This window comes from Astatotilapia calliptera, chromosome 7, assembly GCF_964374335.1.
Source record: "Astatotilapia calliptera chromosome 7, fAstCal68.1, whole genome shotgun sequence".
Classification (NCBI taxonomy): Eukaryota; Metazoa; Chordata; class Actinopteri; order Cichliformes; family Cichlidae; genus Astatotilapia; species Astatotilapia calliptera.
This window is the reverse complement of record NC_137428.1, coordinates 11,869,620-11,891,094: the sequence shown is the minus strand read 5'-3', so window position 1 is coordinate 11,891,094 and position 21,475 is coordinate 11,869,620. Positions and strand designations below refer to the sequence as shown.

At 39.6% G+C, this 21,475-nt stretch overlaps 2 protein-coding genes across 3 annotated transcripts in view; one reads left to right on the top strand and one right to left on the bottom strand.

Annotated features, from left to right (window-relative positions):
- Positions 1 to 3,909, top strand: part of aebp1a (AE binding protein 1a) — a 26,191-nt gene extending 22,282 nt beyond the window's left edge. For both annotated transcript variants that reach the window (XM_026172907.2, XM_026172902.2), the window contains exons 17-21: positions 77 to 202; positions 293 to 539; positions 1,038 to 1,177; positions 2,731 to 2,830; positions 2,927 to 3,909. In XM_026172907.2, coding sequence (XP_026028692.1) covers positions 77 to 202; positions 293 to 539; positions 1,038 to 1,177; positions 2,731 to 2,830; positions 2,927 to 3,495 — 1,182 coding nt within the window. In that variant the 3' untranslated portion in view covers positions 3,496 to 3,909. The remainder of the gene's footprint in view (positions 1 to 76; positions 203 to 292; positions 540 to 1,037; positions 1,178 to 2,730; positions 2,831 to 2,926) is intronic.
- ddx56 (DEAD (Asp-Glu-Ala-Asp) box helicase 56) lies at positions 3,591 to 21,475 on the bottom strand. Its single transcript, XM_026172911.2, has 14 exons — positions 21,329 to 21,475; positions 19,330 to 19,491; positions 18,911 to 19,065; positions 17,968 to 18,138; positions 17,320 to 17,410; positions 16,266 to 16,507; positions 15,071 to 15,211; positions 13,829 to 13,942; positions 13,653 to 13,747; positions 12,934 to 13,007; positions 11,630 to 11,719; positions 11,436 to 11,541; positions 7,167 to 7,267; positions 3,591 to 5,686 (listed from the first exon to the last, which is right to left on the bottom strand). Exons 1-14 carry the CDS (start codon positions 21,383 to 21,385, stop codon positions 5,603 to 5,605), a joined length of 1,683 nt encoding a protein of 560 aa, XP_026028696.1. The 5' UTR covers positions 21,386 to 21,475; the 3' UTR covers positions 3,591 to 5,602.

Genomic DNA, 21,475 nt, shown 5'->3' with positions numbered 1-21,475 from the left:
TGTGTGTGTGTGTGTGTGTGTGTGTGTGTGTATTTTAATTTACTACAAATTTATTAGCAATCTTTATCTCTTTTAGCTTGCAGTTGAGACAAAAGCTGTAATTACCTGGATGGAGCGCAACCCTTTTGTTCTGGGAGCTAATTTGCAAGGAGGCGAAAAACTGGTCACATATCCTTTTGACATGCAGCGCCCACCAATTTCTGTATGGCTCTTTTACTAAGAACACCTAACAAAAGCACTCTTTGGCAGCTGTACACTTGTATAATAACTCTATGCTGTCTTAATGTTTAAGCTAACTGACAACCGTCGTTGGAGAAATAATGCAGAAATGAACGAGGACACCTGGGCTCGCATTCAGCGCCAGAATGAGGGTGCTCTGAGGGAGACTCCAGACGACGCCATGTTTCGGTGGTTGGCAATGTCATATGCCCACAGCCATCTAACCATGACAGAGACCTACCGAGGTTCCTGCCATGGAGATGATATCACTGGAGGACAGGGGATCACTAACAGAGCCACCTGGAAGCCAGTGGTGGGAAGTAAGTGTTAACATGACACAGCAAAAAGGTCGTAAATGAAAAATATTTCAGTCAAGACCATTAAGGGGTCTTTCTGTCTCAAATCATCACCTTAGAACATCTCCTGATCGACCATCTCCTGTTTGCATGAAAAGTTTATGGTCCAAAGTTTGACCATTTATAATTTTACAATATTGCTGGAAAATGTACATTTTTTATGTGTCTTTCCTAATTTCTTACCATCATTGTGATGGTAAGAAAAACCAGTGAAAATGCCATGTCAAATGTCTTTATTAATATGACAATCATTATAAATGTTTAGGGTTGTTTATTAAAATTTTTATGCAAATCAGAAACAGTCGACCAGAATTCTATCACAAGATTTATCCTTAAATATCAAGGTTATCAAAAGGCTATTTTTCTGTTTCTCCAAAAATGGACAAATAAAATCATCTAAATAGCCAGATGATATTACAACTGAAGGAGAATATTTCCTCTAAAACACAATCTCCTCCACAGGTATGAATGACTTCAGCTACCTGCACACAAACTGCTTCGAGCTCTCCATCTTCTTGGGCTGTGATAAGTTTCCCCATGAGAGTGAATTGCCTCTTGAGTGGGAGAACAACCGTGAGGCTTTGTTGTCCTTTATTGAACAAGTGAGAATTTTATTTCATTATATTTACACTCAACAAAAATATAAACGCAACACCTTTGTTTTTGCTCCCATTCCCCATGGGATGGACGTAGAGACCTAAAATTCATTCCAGATACACAATATAACCATCCCTCCCAAACAGTGGTCACAAATCAGTCCAAATGTGTGGTAGTGGGCACATCTGCTATATTGAGATAATCTATCCCACCTCACAGGTGTGCCACATCAGGATGCTGATCTGACATCATGAGTAGTGCACAGGTGTACCTCAGACTGCCCACAACAAAAGGCCACCCTGGAATGTGCAGTTTTTTGCGCTATTGGGGGTCTGGGGACCCAGAACCGGTCAGTATCTGGTGTGACCACCATTTGCCTCATGCAGTGCAACACATCGTCGCATGGAGTCTATCAATTGTGGCCTGTGGAATGTTGGTCCACTCCACTTCAATGGCTGTGCGAGGTTGTTGGATATTCGTGGGAACTGGTACACGCTGTCGTATACGCCGGTCAAGCACATCCCGAACATGCTCAATGGGTGACATGTCCGGTGAGTATGCTGGCCATGCAAGAACTGGGACATTCTCAGCTGCCATCTGCCCTGAACAATGTGAACCATGATTCATCCGTCAAGCGCACACCTCTCCAACGTGCCAGATGCCATCGGATGTGAGCATTTGCCCACACAAGTCTGTTACGGCGACGAGCTGGAGTCAGGTCAAGACCCCGATGAGGACGACGGGCATGCAGTTGAGCGTCCCTGAGACGGTTTCTGACAGTTTGTGCAGAAATTGTTTGGTTGTGCAAACCAATTGTTCCAGCAGCTGTCTGGGTGGCTGGTCTCAGACGATCTTGGAGGTGAACCTGCTGGATGTGGAGGTCCTGGGCTGGTGTGGTTACACGAGGTCTGCGGTTGTGAGGCCGGTTGGATGTGCTGCCATATTCTCTGAAACGCCTGTGGAGACGGCTTATGGTTGAGAAATGAACATTCAAAGCACGGGCGACAGATCTGGTTGACATTCCTGCTGTCAGCATGCCAATTGCACGCTCCCTCATTGCTTGTGGCATCTGTGGCATTTTGCTGTGAGACAAAACTGCACATTCCAGGGTGGCCTTTTGTTGTGGGCAGTCTGAGGTACACCTGTGCACTACTCATGATGTCAGATCAGCATCCTGATGTGGCACACCTGTGAGGTGGGATGGATTATCTCAATATAGCAGATGTGCCCACTACCACACATTTGGACTGATTTGTGACCACTGTTTGGGAGGGATGGTTATATTGTGTATCTGGAATGAATTTTAGGTCTCTACGTCCATCCCATGGGGAATGGGAGCAAAAACAAAGGTGTTGCGTTTATATTTTTGTTGAGTGTAGTTAAAAATTATATTTTCATGTCAGTTGCTTATCTGCTTTAGTGGTAGCTGAACGCAAGCTTTTGTCACGAAAAGTCTTGTACATAGCAGCTTTGATATGTCATTGACAAACGTGGAAATTAATGTTTTCTACATGTGAAATTTCCTTAAGATTCACTGGGATGTACTTTTCTTGTGCAGGTACATCGCGGGATAAAGGGTATTGTGAGGGATATAGATGGAAATCCACTTCCCAACGCGACAATATCTGTTGAGGGGATACGGCATGATGTTAAAACTGGTAAACTATTTTATATAGTGTTTCAGATCATGAAGATCCAGTCATTCGTTTACAGCATTTTTTAACATGACCTTTTTTAATGTAACCATTGTATAGCTGTGGGCGGGGATTACTGGCGACTGCTAAATCCTGGGGAGTACAAGGTAACAGCCAAAGCTGATGGCTACACCCCTCAGACACGGCTCTGCATGGTGGGCTATGACTCCGGAGCAACACCCTGCAGTTTCACCTTAACCAAATCCAACTGGGATCGCATCAAGAAAATCATGGCACTCCACGGCAAAAGACCCATTCGACTCATCACCAAAGCGAATGTAGTGAAAACAACGGCAGCCAGCACTGTGGCAGCCCCCAGCATTGATACAGAGCTTGAAAATCCCGCCAACACTCACGACATTGCGCGACGTAGACGGCTGCGGCTGATGCGTATACGGAGGCTGCGTTTGCAGAGGTTACAAGCCAGCCTTAGAACCACCCCTGCGACTACAATGACAACAACCACCACCACAGCATCCACCACTCTACCACCTGAAACCAAGAGAACAACCTCATGGTATGACTCTTGGTTTCCTGTGGATGAATGGTCCACTGAAAACCCATTCGATAGTGTTGTCTTTGACTCAGTGCCCACACAGGACTATCCTTTTGAATACACTATAGACTGATTACTGCACATACAAACCCAGATCTATCTTATAGAAAGTCCTTACTAACCAAATCTGCTGCAAGATCACAGCTTTAAAACAAAACAACAAAAAAAACCCACAAAAAACATCTTTAATGATTTAGCTTGGACAAAATAAGACTTGTTGGCAGCATTGTGTATTGAGGGTTACATTCTTGGGAACAAATATTTCTTGGAGAGAGATAAAGAAGAAATGGAAGTCTCTGCTGAGCAAAGACTACACAGCACATGTTTAATTAGCTCTATGTTAAATTAAACATACAGTATGTTCAATAAGACAGGATTAGGTCTGTCTTCATTTTTTTAATGGCTTCATAGAATCATTTCTGGCTTCAATTAAACTGATTTATTGTACTGCTGAATGCATTGCATTAAAATGACGTTATTTTCTAAATTACTATAGTCTATGTATTTATTTATAGTTCAAAGAAGGTCCGTAACAGTTCACTCATGGGGAAATGTGCCACAGATGTAGATTGTAGATGTAGTTATTTATGTAATAATAATGGATTGCATTTTATATAGTGCTTTTCTAGACACTCAAAGCACTTTACAATTATTCATTCACTCTTCTTCTATTATCTTTCTATTATCTTCCTTTTATTCTCTATGTTACTTGTTAAGCACCTTGGCATACCCTTGGTTTTTAAGTGTGCTTTATAAATAAAGTTTATTATTATTATTATTTATCACTCTCACATTCACACACTGGCAAACCATAGTTGTAGCAGACTTTTTGCTTGTTTTTTGTTTGTTTTTTAATAAATAAACCTGTCTTTGATGGGAGACCAGAGTGCCAGACAAGCTACCCCTGACTTGGCTTTTACTGCTCCAAGATCAGTTACCGTTACTACATACATATGCAAAAATAGATAGGAAATAGAGCTAAAATTAGCAAAATACTCTATGATATGAACAGGTTTTCTCTTATTAATTACCTTGAGCAACAGTTATGATGTAGAGGAGTAGAAAACATAGAAACCTTACTCTTACTGAAGTCACCTGCAAGCTTCATTTGTAAGCTGCATTGTAAAAGGAATTGGTGAGAGAGATTTTGAGAGAAATTTGCCTCAAAAGTGTTACAAATGTGTATAACATGATTGATGACAAGCCTAGAGTAAGATTTGCAAATGTGTGTGGTGATTTGTGTGTAACTTGAGGTCTCACAATGCTCCAATCCACACAAATACTAAACAAACTAATCATAAAACAGTTGCACAAACACATACAGCCAAACCTGAATAAACAGTGATCATTTATACCCAAATTTCTTCCAAAAAGCTTCCTGTGCATATAGATGTCTCCCTAATGCAAATATTCAATTGCGTATCCTTTTGTTTGGCAAATCGCTGAAACTCCTTCAGATTTAATAGTCGTCTGGCATGGACCTTGGTCTTCAGTTTTACAGAATATTAATAGGATTCAATTCAGGGCTTTGTGCAGGCCAGTCATTTAATTTGGCTCATCTGGATGTAGTTCTACACCAAGGGTGATCGTTTTGGCAGGTGAAGCGACCACCCAGAAAATAACTGGTTTACAAGTTACTTATAATCCTATGGAGTATTAGATTGACCCACTCAAGATCCTTACCCTCCATGAACTTTAGAGTTTAAATAAACCATACTTTTAACTTAAAAGCATTTTCAGATCAAAATTAACAACTACTAAGGACTTAGATTCTAGGTCTAAAAGGTTAGAAACCTCAGTTTTAGCCTCTGGGCTTCTGAGTCAAATACACAGAGAAAAGACAGAAGTCACGAGACAGACCAAATTATTGCCAAGTAACAAAGTACTAGAATTTCACTCAGGGAAACTAAAGTTTTCTAAACTTTACCAACGTTCCTTTGTTTTAGGTGTCATTTTGCAAACATCAGCATGCTAATGCTCATCGAATTACAGCACAACAGAGACACTGTTTGACAAAAAATGTATTCCAACATGTGTAATTATACAGAGCAAATGCACTGTGTATACAGTTAATTATTCAATGGATCAAATAAAACAGATATTGCTAATGAGATATAATAGACTGGTGTATGAGTGTAATAACATTTGCAACTCAAACGCATTCAGGTGTGTTCCAACGGCTATGACTGGCTCGCTTTGCCTTTTCTGTTTTTCCCTCCAGTGTACTGGAAACTCTTCAGTGGGTTCTTCCCCCGGATGTTCTTCTACCAAAACCAAAAGGGAACACATTAGCTCAGAACAAGGGGGTGATTTCATCAAACTAACTGGACATTTTTGTTTTAATATACATTTTATATTGTGAGCTTTGTAAAAGACATAAAATGGCATCTCACTAATATCAATTAGGGCTGCACGATTAATCGTTAGAAAATCGCGATCTCAATTCATACTTATGTGCGATCTCATTTCCAAATGACAACGATTTAAAAAAAAAAAAAAAAGACGACGATTGTACCGCATTTTGATCCGGGACGTACTCTGCATGAAAACAAGCGCTCACTCTTCCTGCTCAACAAATGACAAGGGCGGAGCCTTATACCACGTGATACAGAAGCTGTGCCGTGTGATGCTATAAATTAGCAGGGAAAAAACAACGGAGAGCACGTCAGGGATGACGAGAAAGTGACAGGAGAAAATCCGTCTTCGTCAACCACCCAAACACCAATAACAGGAACCTTATACAGCGCTTCCCTATACACGTCGAACTCCCGCAGGCACAAAGAAATTACGGAGGCTATCACTTATCACCTGACCAAAGATTATGGCTCCCATCAACACTGTGCAAAACGAGGGATTTAGGAAAATGATCAACACCCTAGACAAACGCTACACAGTGCCGTCCCGCAACTATTTTTCTATTGTTGCACTACCTGCTCTATACACGCAGCGCCGAGCAACGGTGGAGACGGAATTTCAAGCAGTACAACAACAAAACGTGAGACATTTGTTGTTTTTATGTTTATTTATTGTTTTTATGTTCAGTCTCAACTGTTACGAAGTTGATGTGCAGTTAATAAGTGCAATAAATATTTATACTGGAAAAGAAAATCGTGAGAGAATCGTGATCTCAATTCTAAGCCAAAAAATCGTGATTCTCATTTTATGCAAAATCGTGCAGCCCCTAATATCAATATAAATAAAATTGATAAAACGTGTCATCTAAGAGTGATGCTCAAAACTAGTTCATGCATTTATTACATCTAGGCTAGACTATTATAATTCATTATTATCAGATTGTGTCTTTTATCCTGCCAGCTGCAGTAGATGTCTGCCCCTCCCTGTTTCTGTTAGAGGTTTCTTCCTATTAAAAGGAAGCTCCTTCTTCCCAATGTCACCAAGTGTTTGCACACAGGGGGTCGTTCAACTGTTGGGGTTTTCTTCTGTACTATCATAGGGTGTTTGCCTTACAATATAAAATGCCTTGAAGCAACTGTTCTCATTTGGTACATTATAAGTAAAAGTGAACTGAAATTTAGAAGTAAGAAAATAGTACAAACGCTCACAACTCAAATTGCCTGATTTTGTTTAACTAAAATCTAATAGATATACAGTTTGTTTTCACAGTGAAACAGAAAATACATGACAAAAAATATGCCAAAAAGGTGAAACCTGGAACAGAATTCAAACTATTACACAGATCTGTGGCGTATCAAAGATCTGGTGTCCCTTCCAACCAAATCTCACCTTAAAACTGCTCTTGATGACTCCTCCTGGTCTCTGTATCTCTTTTCTCCGCCTTCTTCTGCTTGTCAGTGGATGTACCACGCCCTTCAGTGCCTCAGGAACTGCAGGAAAGTGAAATGAAAATGAAAAAAAAATTGCATACTCAAATATACATCGATACATTGTAATTAGATCTTCCAGCACACTGATGCATCCTTATAAAATAAATTAATCCATGAAACATACTTAGGAGTAGAAAGCCACCATGCTTGCCCTTAGGGCTGCTCGATTATGGCAAAAATGATAATCACGATTATTTTCACTGAAATTGAGATCTCGATTATTTGACGATATTTATTTAACCCTTTAAGACCTACTACAGAACCAAGTCCGCCAGAGCTTATATTATTTTTTTACATGTTGTAGTGCCATTTGTGGGAGCATTTTAAGTTGCTATACAACTGTTATAGCCCATATTTTAATAATATGTATGCATTAAGTCCATAGTAACTACATTAATTGCAAAAAAGTGCAATAAACTACAAAAAAATTGAAAATCGTTTTTGGGTTGTTTTTTTTACATATATTTCTACTTGGAGAAATTTAAGAGGTTTATCCCTCAAAACTTTAAATACAAAAAAGTTGCAAAAAATAGTTTACAACAACAGGAAATTTATTTTGAGTGTCTTCATAGTTTTATTTTGGAGATACAGCAATTTTTATATACTGCAGGAAAAATGAAAAAACAATCCTATGATGCAAATTTGCAAAGAAAACAGCAGGTGCATCAAAATAAACTATTTCCAGCAGTGCAATTCGAGTTCTAAGCATCCCAGAAACTATTCAGAAAAGTCTAACATGACCAGTATAAGCCTATACTGGTCTTAAGGCCTACAAGTAAAAAACTACATTTTCCGCGAAAATGACGTCACTTCCGGTTTCGGCCAGGAAATGGTGGACATGCGACAGTTCGCGCTGACGTCTGTTTCACTGTGGGAAGTGTTACGAACAGCTGATCGGATCGGCAAAGCGTGTTTCTGGAATATTATGTTTTTGTTCCTGCAAGCGCTTTTTATGCAATTTTTGCAAAGCTTTATGTGGAAGGAAACCGTGACCGAGGACAAGCTGATGGCATAAGATGTAAGTACAACTCCTCCGGTTTCATATGCAAAACAAATTATTGCGCTAGCTTACACGGTTCAGGTTCTACAGGGATTTAAAAATAGTTACGCAAAACGGAGCGTGCTGCTCTGACCGGCTTTAAAGGGTTAACAATGACTTTAAAAAATAATATAAAATAGTGTGCAACACCACTGAAGTTTTTTTTAACCTCTCTTTTCAACCAAAGGCAGTCACTCTCTCCTCTCCAAATAACTCCTGCTTAGCTTTCCGAGCTTCCCTCGGGTCCTCTTAATCAGCGGTCTCCAACCTTTTTTGCGCCACGGACCGGTTTATGCCCGACAATATTTTCACGGACCGGTGTTCCAGATCTACTGGCGTTTAGATCAACTGGCGTTGGTCGAACAGATGTGTGGCAAACTTGCGTTTCAGGAGCTGCTACTGACAAACCAGCAAAAAAAAAAAACGCCAAATGTGTCATCTGTGACACTTGTGAGGTTGTCTCAAACACACTCCGTCAGTCTTGATGCTGTTGAACAACAAAATGTATAAAAATGTGGCGAGTTTACCTGGTGATATCCTCATGCGCGACGCGATCGCGAAAACAGCAAACAAGTAATACCACGGCGATGTTGTTCACAGGACAGCAAGAGTAAATGATCGGGAGACTCTTGTCGTCGTTATCGTTCCCCTCGCACGGTTTATTTCTCCGAATTCAGCGTTTTTGCTTCACAACTAAAGCGAGCAGTTTACTTTGTGCACTAACATGGACTCGAGTCAACCAGCGCCACCTCTGGCCAAGTGCCACAACCTACAGCCAGATCAACTTGTGACACACATCTGCACCACGTTTGAATTCGTTTCATGCACAACACATTTGTACCTTTCAATTGTGTCTGTTTGTGCGTCATGCAAATAAACCTTTGAAAAGAATGAAATGACACTAATATTTCACTAGTTTTGTAACATCACGTGTCGTTAGCGTAGTCTGTCTGTGTCTTTTCTCTGCGAACAAACATGTTAGAGTTGGTTGTTATATACAGTCTGTATAAGTGTGGTTAATCTAATAAACATGTGTAAGGAGATGGCAGTTACGCTGAATGTACAGCAGTTACACAGTGATTAGTAATAAACAGTCAGACAATGACTCTGACAATCTCATTCAATCTTGCAGACTGAATGCACCTTCTGTGGAAAGTGGTACCACACAGTGTGTGTGGACTTCCCCTGTGCAGAAGGTGCAATTGAAAGGTACAAATGTGTTGTGCATGAAACGAATTCAAATGTGGTGCAGATGTGTGTCACAAGTTGATCTGGCTGTAGGCTGTGGCACTTGGCCAGAGGTGGCGCTGGTTGACCCGAGTCCATGTTAGTGCACAAAGTAAACTGCAGGCTGTAGTTGTGAAGCAAAAACGCTGAATTCGGAGAAATAAACCGTGCGAGGGGAACGATAACGACGACAAGAGTCTCCCGATCGTTTACTCTTGCTGTCCTGTGAACAACATCGCCGTGGTATTACTTGTTTGCTGTTTTTGCGATCGCGTCGCGCATGAGGATATCACCAGGTAAACTCGCCACATTTTTATACATTTTGTTGTTCAACAGCATCAAGACTGACGGAGTGTGTTTGAGACAACCTCACAAGTGTCACAGATGACACATTTGGCGTTTTTTTTTTGCTGGTTTGTCGGTAGCAGCTCCTGAAACGCAAGTCTGCCACACATCTGTTTGACCAACGCCAGTTGATCTAAACGCCAGTAGATCTGGAACACCGGCCTTTAAGGTGTCGCGGATAAATGAGGGAGGGGCTAATAATCGGCTCAGTCATTGAATGATCGTTGAAAGCCCAGATCGTAATCGTGATTAAAATTCGATTAATTGAGCAGCCCTACTTGCCCTGCCATCTTGAACACAGTGGCTGATTTGCCATTTTGCGTTAACTGCGTTTTATGTATGTGGACAGAGAAGGATCCACATGTGCAGTACACCAAAGGCAGAAGTGAAGAAACACGTAGGCATTTGCGTGCCACTGAGACAAATTTTAATTTGTCTGTCGACTTTCACACTCAACATATGAAGGATCATTCTTATATTTTTTTCATTTGAGGAACTGTCTCCACCAAAGAAGCAAAAATGCAAAGGGAAGAGACAACACAACAGGCATCATTATAAGACGCCATCTTTTCACCTCATTCCTCATCTGAAGTCTTTAGTCAGGCCTCTAACATACAAAAACATATGTAAACATTCTTATTTATTCCTGATATTGTTGCAAATGCTTATGGTCAACCAAATTAGACATGTGACCATCCCACCTCCGGACAGCTAACAACAAGCCAGTTAACAATAGCTGATTATATGCTAGCAATATACCAGCTAATGTTAGGTTCGAGTTTCCTAAAAAATGTACTTTCTGCTCTGATGAATAGTTTGCTCAGTCACATTATATGACAGTTTTACAAACAATGACTAACAGCAGGACAAACAGAAGCACTTACTGACAGAAAAGTTTAGATCTCTTCAGTAACTCAGTATCACTGTCATCAGACTGACTCGTGGATTTGTATCGAATTCTTTCGGCGTAAATAGATTTGACCACATATTGACAGCTGATTAACATTTTTTTGTCCTACAGCAACCATTATGGCTAGGATTATTGAACTGAATTGGGAGGCGTAAGAAAACAAAACTCAACTTGACTGAAATTTGCAATCTAGTGGTGAAATTTTACACAGTGTAACTTAAGCTCTGTAAGTTCTGAAAATATGCTACTGTAACTTAACTCCAACTTTCAGTTATCTCGCCCAATTACATTTTTCACAATAAAAAAAAAATGACGTTCTGTTAATGTTAATTTCCTTCAATAAAAAATGAACTAACAGAATTTTAGAAGAAATTATCCAAATTTGAGCTAACACTATGTAAACCTAATTGTTAATGTGATGTGCTCATGGGTAATAGTTTCTTTCAGTATTGCATTTAGAGTCAAACTTTCAACAAAAAAAATGAATTTTTTCACACAAATCACTCCTTACTAGCCAAGACCTACATGGCATCATGGAAGTAGAAGATCAATATTTTTTAGCATAAACAATATACATTATAAACAGGAAAAATATCTTAATGGAAAATTTTGGTTAGGGTGATATTCATATATAATCAGACACTTACTGAGATACTCAGGTACATTCTTAAGGTGAGGTTTGACAACAGCAGGATGGAGGTCTTTGTCATGCCGGAGTAGCTGCAGATCTCTGGGGTTGTCCTCAAAGTATGTCTGAGTGAGAGCACAAGCATGCAATCAAAACGTGTTCAAACACTTCTGCCTTCCTCTGTCTTTAGAAAAAAAAAAAATCATCTCTCACCTTAAGTTTTTCTGAATTGAGCAGCTCCTGTTTGATCTCTTTTAGTCTGGCCTCCTTCACTGCCTGCTTTGTCACTGAGCGCATTGCGTCCTAAAGAAAAACTAAAAATAATCAATTCCCCTTACATTACACTTAAAAAAGAAAAAAAAGGGGCTAGGACTTGGCGATAAAACGATAAAAATGGTTATCTTTCCTCGTCTTTCCATCAAAAGAAATATGAGAAATGGTCAACATAAAGTAGAACTTGAAATTTGACAGACATCACAAAAGGCACAATGAGAATAGCACTGGACCAAATCAATCATGTGCTCGAAAACTCAGCTGATGGCATTACTACACAAGACAACTGAACAGACACAGTCCAAAGGTCAAACGATGAACAACCAAGGAACTCATCACCATCTTTATTTCTAGCATTTTTCTACCCGGCTGCCTCCCATTCACGCACCTGCCTTCTGTCATGCTTCTACTGACTTTTGTTCTTCTTCTCTGTATACTTCACTCACTTAACATCACAATGTCATCTGCAAACATAGGGAATTCCTGCCAACCTCATCTGTTAACCGAGATTCACAAATACACAGTGCAACTGCTTCTGGCTTCTCTGACCTACTCCATCAACACATTGTATCTGTAGTGCTCTTTCTCAGCATGAAGCAATACTGCTGCTCACTAACTGTCACCTCCCTTCTTAGCCTAACTTCAACAACGGGTTCCCATACCTTCGTGATATGTCTCATCCCTACCAGTACACTTTTTCTCCATTCTTTAGCCTCACTGTCTCACTCTCCAAGACTGTTTTAAAACAGTTTGGTCAGAAGGTCCACCGCTGTCTCTCCCACACATCTCCCTCCTTCAACTGAGCCAAAAATCTTTCCGCTCTTCATCCTCTGCCTCCTTCTCCTGCCTTTCCTTCTCTCTTGTTGCCTCCTAACATGTCTTCCCCCTTTCCCATTTCTTTTTTCAGCCAACACTAACACCCTGTTGGCCCAGAGAGGTGGTCATTGTTGAGTCAAAACTTGACCAATCGGTAGGGAAATCTTTTTTGATCAGTATGTTTGATTTGTCCAAGATTTTAAACCAAAAGCCCTTCCTGAAGGAACGCTCCCCATTTACAAGGGCGAAGGGACTGGCACAGAGTATACTGGCTTGTGCTGATATGAAAAACTGATTATAAGTTTGTTTGTTTTTTCCATTTGTTGTTCAGCCATAGACTTAACTAATGCCAACAATCAGCAAATGTTGAGGAATTTGCCATTTTTGGAATTAAATTGAGCTTCCAAAAGGAGGAGGAGGATACTCACCCGGCATCTGTACCTGAAGCCTTCAATCTGCTCCATTTTAAATTCATAAGGTTTGAGGGGAGAATTGGTCTCATCTAAACACAAACAGAATAAAAACAACTTACAAAAAATTATCTCACTCCATTTAAATATCATGCTACACTCTAAAAGTATTTGCACCCATCCTGATTTCATAGTTATTTTGTACATTTGTCTTCCCTTCACTTGTTGGTAGACAGCAGAATCCATACTTCCACCAGGTTTCCAGCAAAACAAAACATTAAAAACTGCAGTTTGTGTTTAGTCTGGTTATCAATTTCTTCGATAATGTGAAACATGCAAATGTGACAAATATGCAAAAAGATATAGGGTGTAAGTACTTGTTCACAGCACTGTATACTACTCCCTGAGGTTCAATATTTTAGCACTGAGACACATCAAACTCTGATGCAGCTGTAGAAGGTGAAGCTGACTAACTAGAGAAACGGTCTACCATTTCACTTATTCAGCGAAAAACTAGATGTGGGCCTTTTTTGCATGTGAAGTGAACATAGCCTAACTGTGTTTAAAGTAAAATGAAAAACAACATGCTACAGTCATCAACACAGAAACAGTCATAATGATAATGATGATATTAATGCAAGTGGATCTCTCTGCAACTCCATTTTTACTTAATTTTCACATTAAAAAGTCAGTAAAAGGTGTAGGCCTAAAATTAGATCAAAACACATCTTCATTACCCCCAGTGAGAGCTTCCTCCACTTCTGACAGCAAACCAAGCTCGGTATGAGATACAAATGACAGAGCGGTGCCCGGGTTGTCTGCTCTTGCCGTTCTGCAAGAATAAAAGTGGCCATCAGAGTTTGATTTTTAGTAAAGATTATCATGTCATTTTTTTAAAAGAAACTGTACATACCTTCCAACTCGATGAATATACGATTCCGCAGTTTTTGGGAAATCAAAGTTAATTACATTGGCAACATTTTGGAAGTCCACACCTCTTGACACTCCATACTCTTTATCTTTAGCTCTAAAGAGACAACAAAACAGTCAATACAGTGTCCAAATGCAATTTTTAATAGGCTGGTTCTATCATCCAATATCTGACGACATGGGTTACGCCACATAATGTGGGTTTTTCAATGTGGCTGCAAACACAGCTTGTTTAGAAGGTTTAAATGTATTTATTGAAATGGTAAAATCTCAACTTCAGCAATCCAACTGACCATCAAACTCTTTTTCCACTGATAAAGACCAACAACCTGAAAGCTTCCATTTATCCATCCATCCTCTCCTGCTAACCCTGATAAGGGTCGTGGAGAGACTGGAGCCTTTTGTTTGACTATATTACTGTCTGTAATATTGTTAAAGTCCTAAATTATCCCCTTTAAAGTGTTTGCACTCACAACATCATGTACAGTAAGACAGGCATGGAGAACAGTGGCAAGGCAGCCCAGGCGGAGAAATTTTGCTTTTAGACTTTGTGACTCATTTAATTTCTATATGTGAAGGAGAAAAAAAGAACTATCCAATCAGATAGGTATTTGTGGTGAATGAAAGACAGTTATAGTTTCAAGCAGTTTTAAGCACCACATCCAAAATTCAAGCACTTTTCAAACCACGAAAGGGCAATGTTAAAATTTAAGCAATTTCTAGCATTTCAAGCACCCGTACGAACCCTGGGCACCATTTCTGGTAACCAGCACCAAAAGACTTCACTGTTGTCTATACTTAAGAATATAAACTGTAGTTTTACACTGTTGAGAAAGTCCAACTGGTTACTGAAACATCACATAAAATGTATTCTACTAACATTAATAATAATAATAATAATAATGGATACTTTATTGATCCCCATGGGGAAATTACTTGTTTTTCTCTGCATTTGACCCATTCACTCAGTGAAGCAGTGGGCAGCCCACTAAGCAGGCGCCCGGGGAGCAGTGTGTAGGGACGGTACCTTGCTCAGGGGTACCTCAGGGTAGCCGTTAAGTGGATTCGAACCGCCGACCTTCCGATCATGGGGCAACCACTTTACCTACTGAGCTATCCCTGCTATCCCTTTCCCCCTTATGGCATTTTTCCCCATCTTGTGCTGCTTCAGAATATTATCTCTCTAATATTTTTTATTTGAGTGTTAATCAATAGTCTGACTTACTTTCCTCCCTTCTTTTGGGCCTTTTTCTTCTCTTTCCCTGCAGTCGTCTGTGGTGCAGCGGCTGTATCAGTCAGACTCTGCTCATCTGAGGCGATGATGTAGTCATAAAACCCCTGATTAAACTGGGCAATGATGTGACACCTGCAACAGAGTGATACAAAACACAAACACAGAGAGAAGAGAAAGGAATCAATAATGCACCATACATACTGGATGACTGCCTGCTACAGTATACTTTTACTATTGTGGGTGTCATGTGCCGTGTCGGGTCCAAATTAACAAGACGCTTAAAAAGAAAACAAGCAAATAAACAAAAATCTTAAAACAGATGCATTAATAGTTCAAAACTATGATACTTATATTTGTGGACAGACTATTCTGTGTAACACTACACAAGCCTCTCCAATAGTGCCTTGAAACGTGATCCTTTGTTGTTACTTTGCTGTCTAGACTGATTATTGATTACGGTAGTTTTTGTTCTTTAAGTCATCCAGCTATTTATCAACAGAGGTTCCAACCCTAACCCACAGGTAAATTTACCTTAATTTCACCAACTTAGACTGCAGTACTAACTTTTCTTCAAAACATGCAGGGCATTTTACAATGTGGCGAGTTCAAAACTGGATTTGTGCTGCTACACAGAGCTCCCCATGGCTACGGTGCAGAACAAAGACCATCAGCTGCAGTCTAAGCTAGTGGAGCTGGAGCAGCTATTGGCTGCAAAGTGCAATATTTGAAGGACTCCTTTTACTGTGCTCACAGATACTCGCATGCTTATTGAGCCCAATTCTTTTAATTTTTTTTTACACAATCTTGGGATCTAAAGTCTGATCTTCAAAGCGCATGTTTCATGCAGGTTCTGATGTTAATCATTTAAGGAAATATTACAGAATCATCTGCACTGTCACATTGCGTATAAAATCAATGAAATTGACTGTCCCTCTTCACGGGAGTCATTGACCAATAAAGTTTACTGCAACAGTCTAGATGGTCACAAAGGAACTCTGGCCTTTTTAACACTTATGTTCATGTTCATCAGTCCAACATCAGGAGAAAACTCAATAATTACACTGTATATAGCCCAATGTTGTGCTCTGAATAAGGTGACTGTACACCTTCATATTTCCACACAGAACCAAGTTGAAAAAAAAACCTGAAAATGTATATAACACTGTCCTGTGAATTCTCCTCTCACCTGGACTGGACCGGCAGTTCAGAATTGAGGACGCAGGCAGGAATGCCAAACTGTTCGAGAAACAGTTTGAGTCTATAGCATCTGTCCACAGTTCCCACAAACAATAACGTCTTCCCCTTAACCAGGCACAGCTTGAGCAGTGTGTACACAAGTAGAAACTTGTCCTCCTCCTCACATTTGATGCTGTACTGCTGCAGCTGGCTGCTGTCTGGGAGCTGGGATCCTTGAAGCTTCAGTATCACCTAACAAAACACCATATCCAAAATGGATGTGTGGGTCAAGACAAAACCAGAAACATCAACACATCCTGCATATCACCTCTGACTGCAGCTTAAACTTCACTCTTATTCTTCACTAAGGTTTTCGCAAGAGAATAAAGTTATGTTTTTTTGTACTCATTTACTTTGCGCAAGTCTTTAACTGCACAATGCAGAAGAGAACACTGATAATGATAATACAACAATGATCAATTCACACTGTGTGAAATTAACTCTTGGTCTCAGTCTGTACAGTATTAATTAGAAACATAGCAGGCTAAGAGTGTTTTCACAACTATAGTTCTTTTACTCTGGTCCGAATCAGGTGGCTAGTTGCTAACTTGTACTGACCTTCGCTTCTATGATGCCCCGCCACATCTCAGGTGGGAAGGTGTGTATCTCAAACTTACTAGTATTTGGGTTGAATCACGTTCATACCATAAATTTGTTAGAAACAAATTTATGGTATGAACGGTATGATTGTTTTCTTTTGTTCTCAACCCAAGTGCAATTACTGTGTTCTGTTAAATTTATATAGCCATTTGCTGTTACTGGTTGGGGGTTAAGGGAAGAAAAAATATAATAATAGTAAATCTAATAATAAATACTGAATAAATATATTCAGTAAGTGGGAGTCTCTGGGAGAAATCTGTGTTGATACCTGAGGCTGAAGGAGAAAGGCAGGGCTGATTTGACTTGACAGGAAGTAACTCAAATGTTATTAATAATGTATCTAAACATTCAATTGTATAGAAAACAATAAACCTTTGATCAAGTGAGTGTTAAGGGGACATTACAGGATTGTGCAGCAACAGCTCCTTGAGGCTCTGGACATCCTCATTAAATGTAGCAGACATCAGGAAAGACTGGTAGATATTTGGTAAATGGCTGTTTTAAAAAAAAGAAAAGAAAGAAAGATAAAAAAAAAAACAGTTAAATTTGACATTAAGGCTACAATAACTAACCTAAACCCAACTGAAGCCAAACTAAATGTAAACACAGGCAACTTGTGGCTGCAGGGAAGAAAAGTATGTTTGGTGGTCTTTGAAAAAGACTGATGCTCCAATCTAAAACAGATTTTTGCTTCATTTCTTTTTTTACCAAGTTTGAGATTTTAAGAACAAGAACAGAAGAAAACTATGATGTGAAAAAAAGAGACTTCTTTCTTCTTTGCCTCTTACATTTAAATTAGTTTGGAAAATGGATGAGTTGAAAACATTATTAGCTCGTGTCATATTCATAAGAAGGCTATAACCTATAACACTATTACACATGTAAGTTTCATGCAACTTTCACCTAAAACAGGCTGGGAATCTCTCATTTAAATCCCGGACGTTAAAAACAAACAAAAACACCACCTTTCTAATGCAAATTTTAAAACAAACAGCAGCAGGAGACGCTTGCATGAAGCGAGTTCCCTCTGGTGAAAATCTGTACACTCTCACCACAACAAGTTCTTCAGGTCAGACTCAAAGCCAAAAGAGAAGATTAGGTCGGCTTCGTCTACCACCAGCATCTCAAGAGAAGAACGCAGGACCAGGTTCTGTGCGTTGAGATGGGCAAGCACACGGGATGGCGTCCCCACAACTACATCCGGCTTCTCCATTAAAATGGGCCTGTCCACACATAAAAGTGATCATTTAAAATACATCTCCTCATTTGACAACACGGACTTTTTTATTAATCTATGAAGTCCACAATTACACTTTGCGGATTTAAAAATATTATATAACTGCAATACTGTGGAAAAATGCAGGCACTTGAAGTCTTTAGATTCTTATCACACAATCAGGGACTTTTGAGCTTGCTAAATGCACAACAGAACAATAAACCCAAGCAAAGCATAAAACAGGAAGGGGTAAGAGCAATTAAAATCAAAAGAACAAGGAGGACTGTTCACTAGCAAAATGATTGCAGATTTACAAAAAAAAAAGAAATTAATTAATAAATAAAATACTAAAAAAATGACCGTACCATGAAATCAAATACAGACGTTACAGTAGCATTGTACCATGATAGATCAAATTCTACTTTACTGTATTCATAATTCCATCAGTATTGACATGATCCCAAACACCACTGGCTGAAATGCAGCTCTAAAGCATGGCGAGGCCTCCACAATGTTTTAGAGATTACTGTAGCCACACACAGCTGCACCCATCTTCTGACGTGTTCCATACATGTTGGCACTAATCAGAACCAAAGTGAGAACAAAAGTAACCTGATGACAGCAATATTGAGGTCACTGTGTTTTTTTTCTGTGGAGTACTCTTTCCGTGAAGTTAAACGATAAATAAAAACTATTCAGACCACGTGGACCAGTGTCTCCCACACAGACTTTATTTGAACAGACCGCTTCAGCTTTCTGACTGAAAGAAATGTGCTGACCTCTGTGTTGACAGATCAACCTTGCTAGAGATGTCGGCCACTCGGACGTCCCTGGAGCAGTACGCTGTTAACTGTCTCATCATAATCTGAACTTGGTGACCCAGTTCTTTGGTTGGCACCACAATCAGAGCCCTCACATCTTGCTCACGCACAGTCTAACAGGAGAAACAACAAACAGTGAATAAACAACTCTGGAGTAAAACAAATTGTCTGGAGAACAGAAAACATCATCCTAAGCAATGGGAACACCATTTTGTTTTTTCAATTTTATACACTAAACAATAAAAAACAAAAAAACAAATCTGGATAGTCACATTCTCTAAGGTGCAGAGATCATCTAAGATGAAAGTAATATCAACCTACAGTGTGTAAACTCAGCATTTGAATCTGCTTCCAAAAACATTATTGCTGTTTCTCACCTGTTTGGAAGCCAGGATGCGCTGTATGACAGGTATACCATATGAGGCAGTCTTCCCAGACCCAGTCCGGGCTCGAGCCAGAAGGTCCTTTCCATCTAAAGCCAAAGGGATTACCTTTTCTTGGATCAGAGTGGGCTTTGACCATCCCAGATCTGCGACTGCCTGAGTCAAGAATAAAAAACAAAAAAACCCAGAGGTGAAACAAATTATTATAGTGACACAGACAAATGTCAGACAAATCTCAGTTTAATATTTGGTGCAGAGCATTCACCCATGTTGACTGCTGTGCTAAATGTAAATGGAGCAGTTTTCTCATCTACTTGAGCACTCAGAGTGCTTTATACAACATGTCTCATTTACTCAATCACACAACCACTTTTTCTACACTTAAAACACACACACACACACACACACACACACACACACACACACACACACACACAAAACCAAACCCCAAAACAAAACAAAAAACCCACTGAAAACAGGGAGGTACAGGGCTGGACTGAAAATGAATGAAAAAGCAGCAAGCATGTCCACAAAAACAAACAAACTCTGCAAAAAAATTTCAACAAAACGACTAGCAACACAGCAGCAGCAGTGTAACATGGAGCTGGAATTTGTTTACACACACACACACATACAGCAAAGACTCTGAGCTGGCTCCCCCAAATGCAGCCCCCTTCGAGGCCCACCCTATCCCAAGATGCTTTGCATATTGGTGAAGAAATCTTTTGAACAAAAATGACGGACAGTCGAAGTGAAGTGGTCCAGGAATAAACTTGTTACACATAAAATTTGTACATCTGCCCAACCTTATTTATTTTATCTTGTGTGTATGCGTTTGTTTTTTTTGTTCTTCATTTTGTCATTGTTCTACTACTGGTATGTGTTTTACTCTATTGTTTAGTGTCCTTGAGTGTCTTGAAAGGTGCTTTTAAATAAAAGTTATTATTATTATTTCTGTAGGATTTTATGTCCCATTTCACCTTTCTTAGTTTTTCCTTTTGATTAAAATATATAAAATATGTCCATGGGATTCTAAGTCAAAATTGTGTTTTCATTTTGCAAGTTAACAAAAATAGCAACATTTTATAAAATATCTGTTAAATGCCATGGTTGAAGTGTCCAAAGTCAAGAGAGACTAAGAAACCCACACTGCAAAGTGAGAGGTGACAGGATAGACACTTTCCACCCTTGACGATAGGCCAAGACAAATTGTGTGTGGAAGATTAGAAGGAAGAGAAGCCAGAAGCAGCCAAGAGCTGGAGAGGAGAACAGGGAGAGAACAGACAGCTGTTCTCTGTAGCTGAGGGAGAACAGCTGTCTATTAACAACAACAACAAGAATAATAATAAACACATTTAATTTGTAGTGCACCTTACATTTGCAAAACAAAAATTGGAACTAGCCCTTTTTTGTTTTACATTCTAACCGTAAAATTGTATTGCATACAATGAAACACGGATCTATAATTTTTGTAGTAGTTTTGCTGCTAAAAAAGAAGGACAAATTCAATATGGCGGACGCGCTGACGGGTCGCAGCAACGGGTGAGCCCCCTCCCTCAATGTGGCGTCTGTGTATGCATGTTTATGTCGAAATCATCATTTATGGGTTAACTGAATGCCCATTTAAGTAAATATCGTTATAACCGGATTTTGTCATACATGATAAACGGGATACTAGGAAGGCAGTTACAACCAGGAGAAAGTCAAAAACAATGTAGGGTAATCAAACTGTTATTAGCTTTTGATAAAAGTGCGAAACGGCGTCTATACTAGAAAACAGCGGACATGATTTCTATTACTTCTGTAATCCAGCATTTTTCCATGTCTAGTAATTTCACCTACGCACAACTTCATGTTTGCATAAAAACTTAACTCTGCCACCGAGCGAGCAGTTCCGACTCCCGAAGTAACTGTCGGATTTTCAAACTTCTCGGAGGATTTTATTCTCCACCTGAAAATTCACAGTTCCCCCGACAGCCTCGAAGTTTGTTACCTTTAGCAGGCGGTCGTCTAAGCCCATTTCATGGAATTGTAGCCTCTCATGAGCCATCGCTCGTCTCTCACCAAGCTCACACGTGCGTCGCAAGTTTATGACGTCATGTCGCTTTTAAGCACCTCCGAAATAAAAGAAAGAACATTT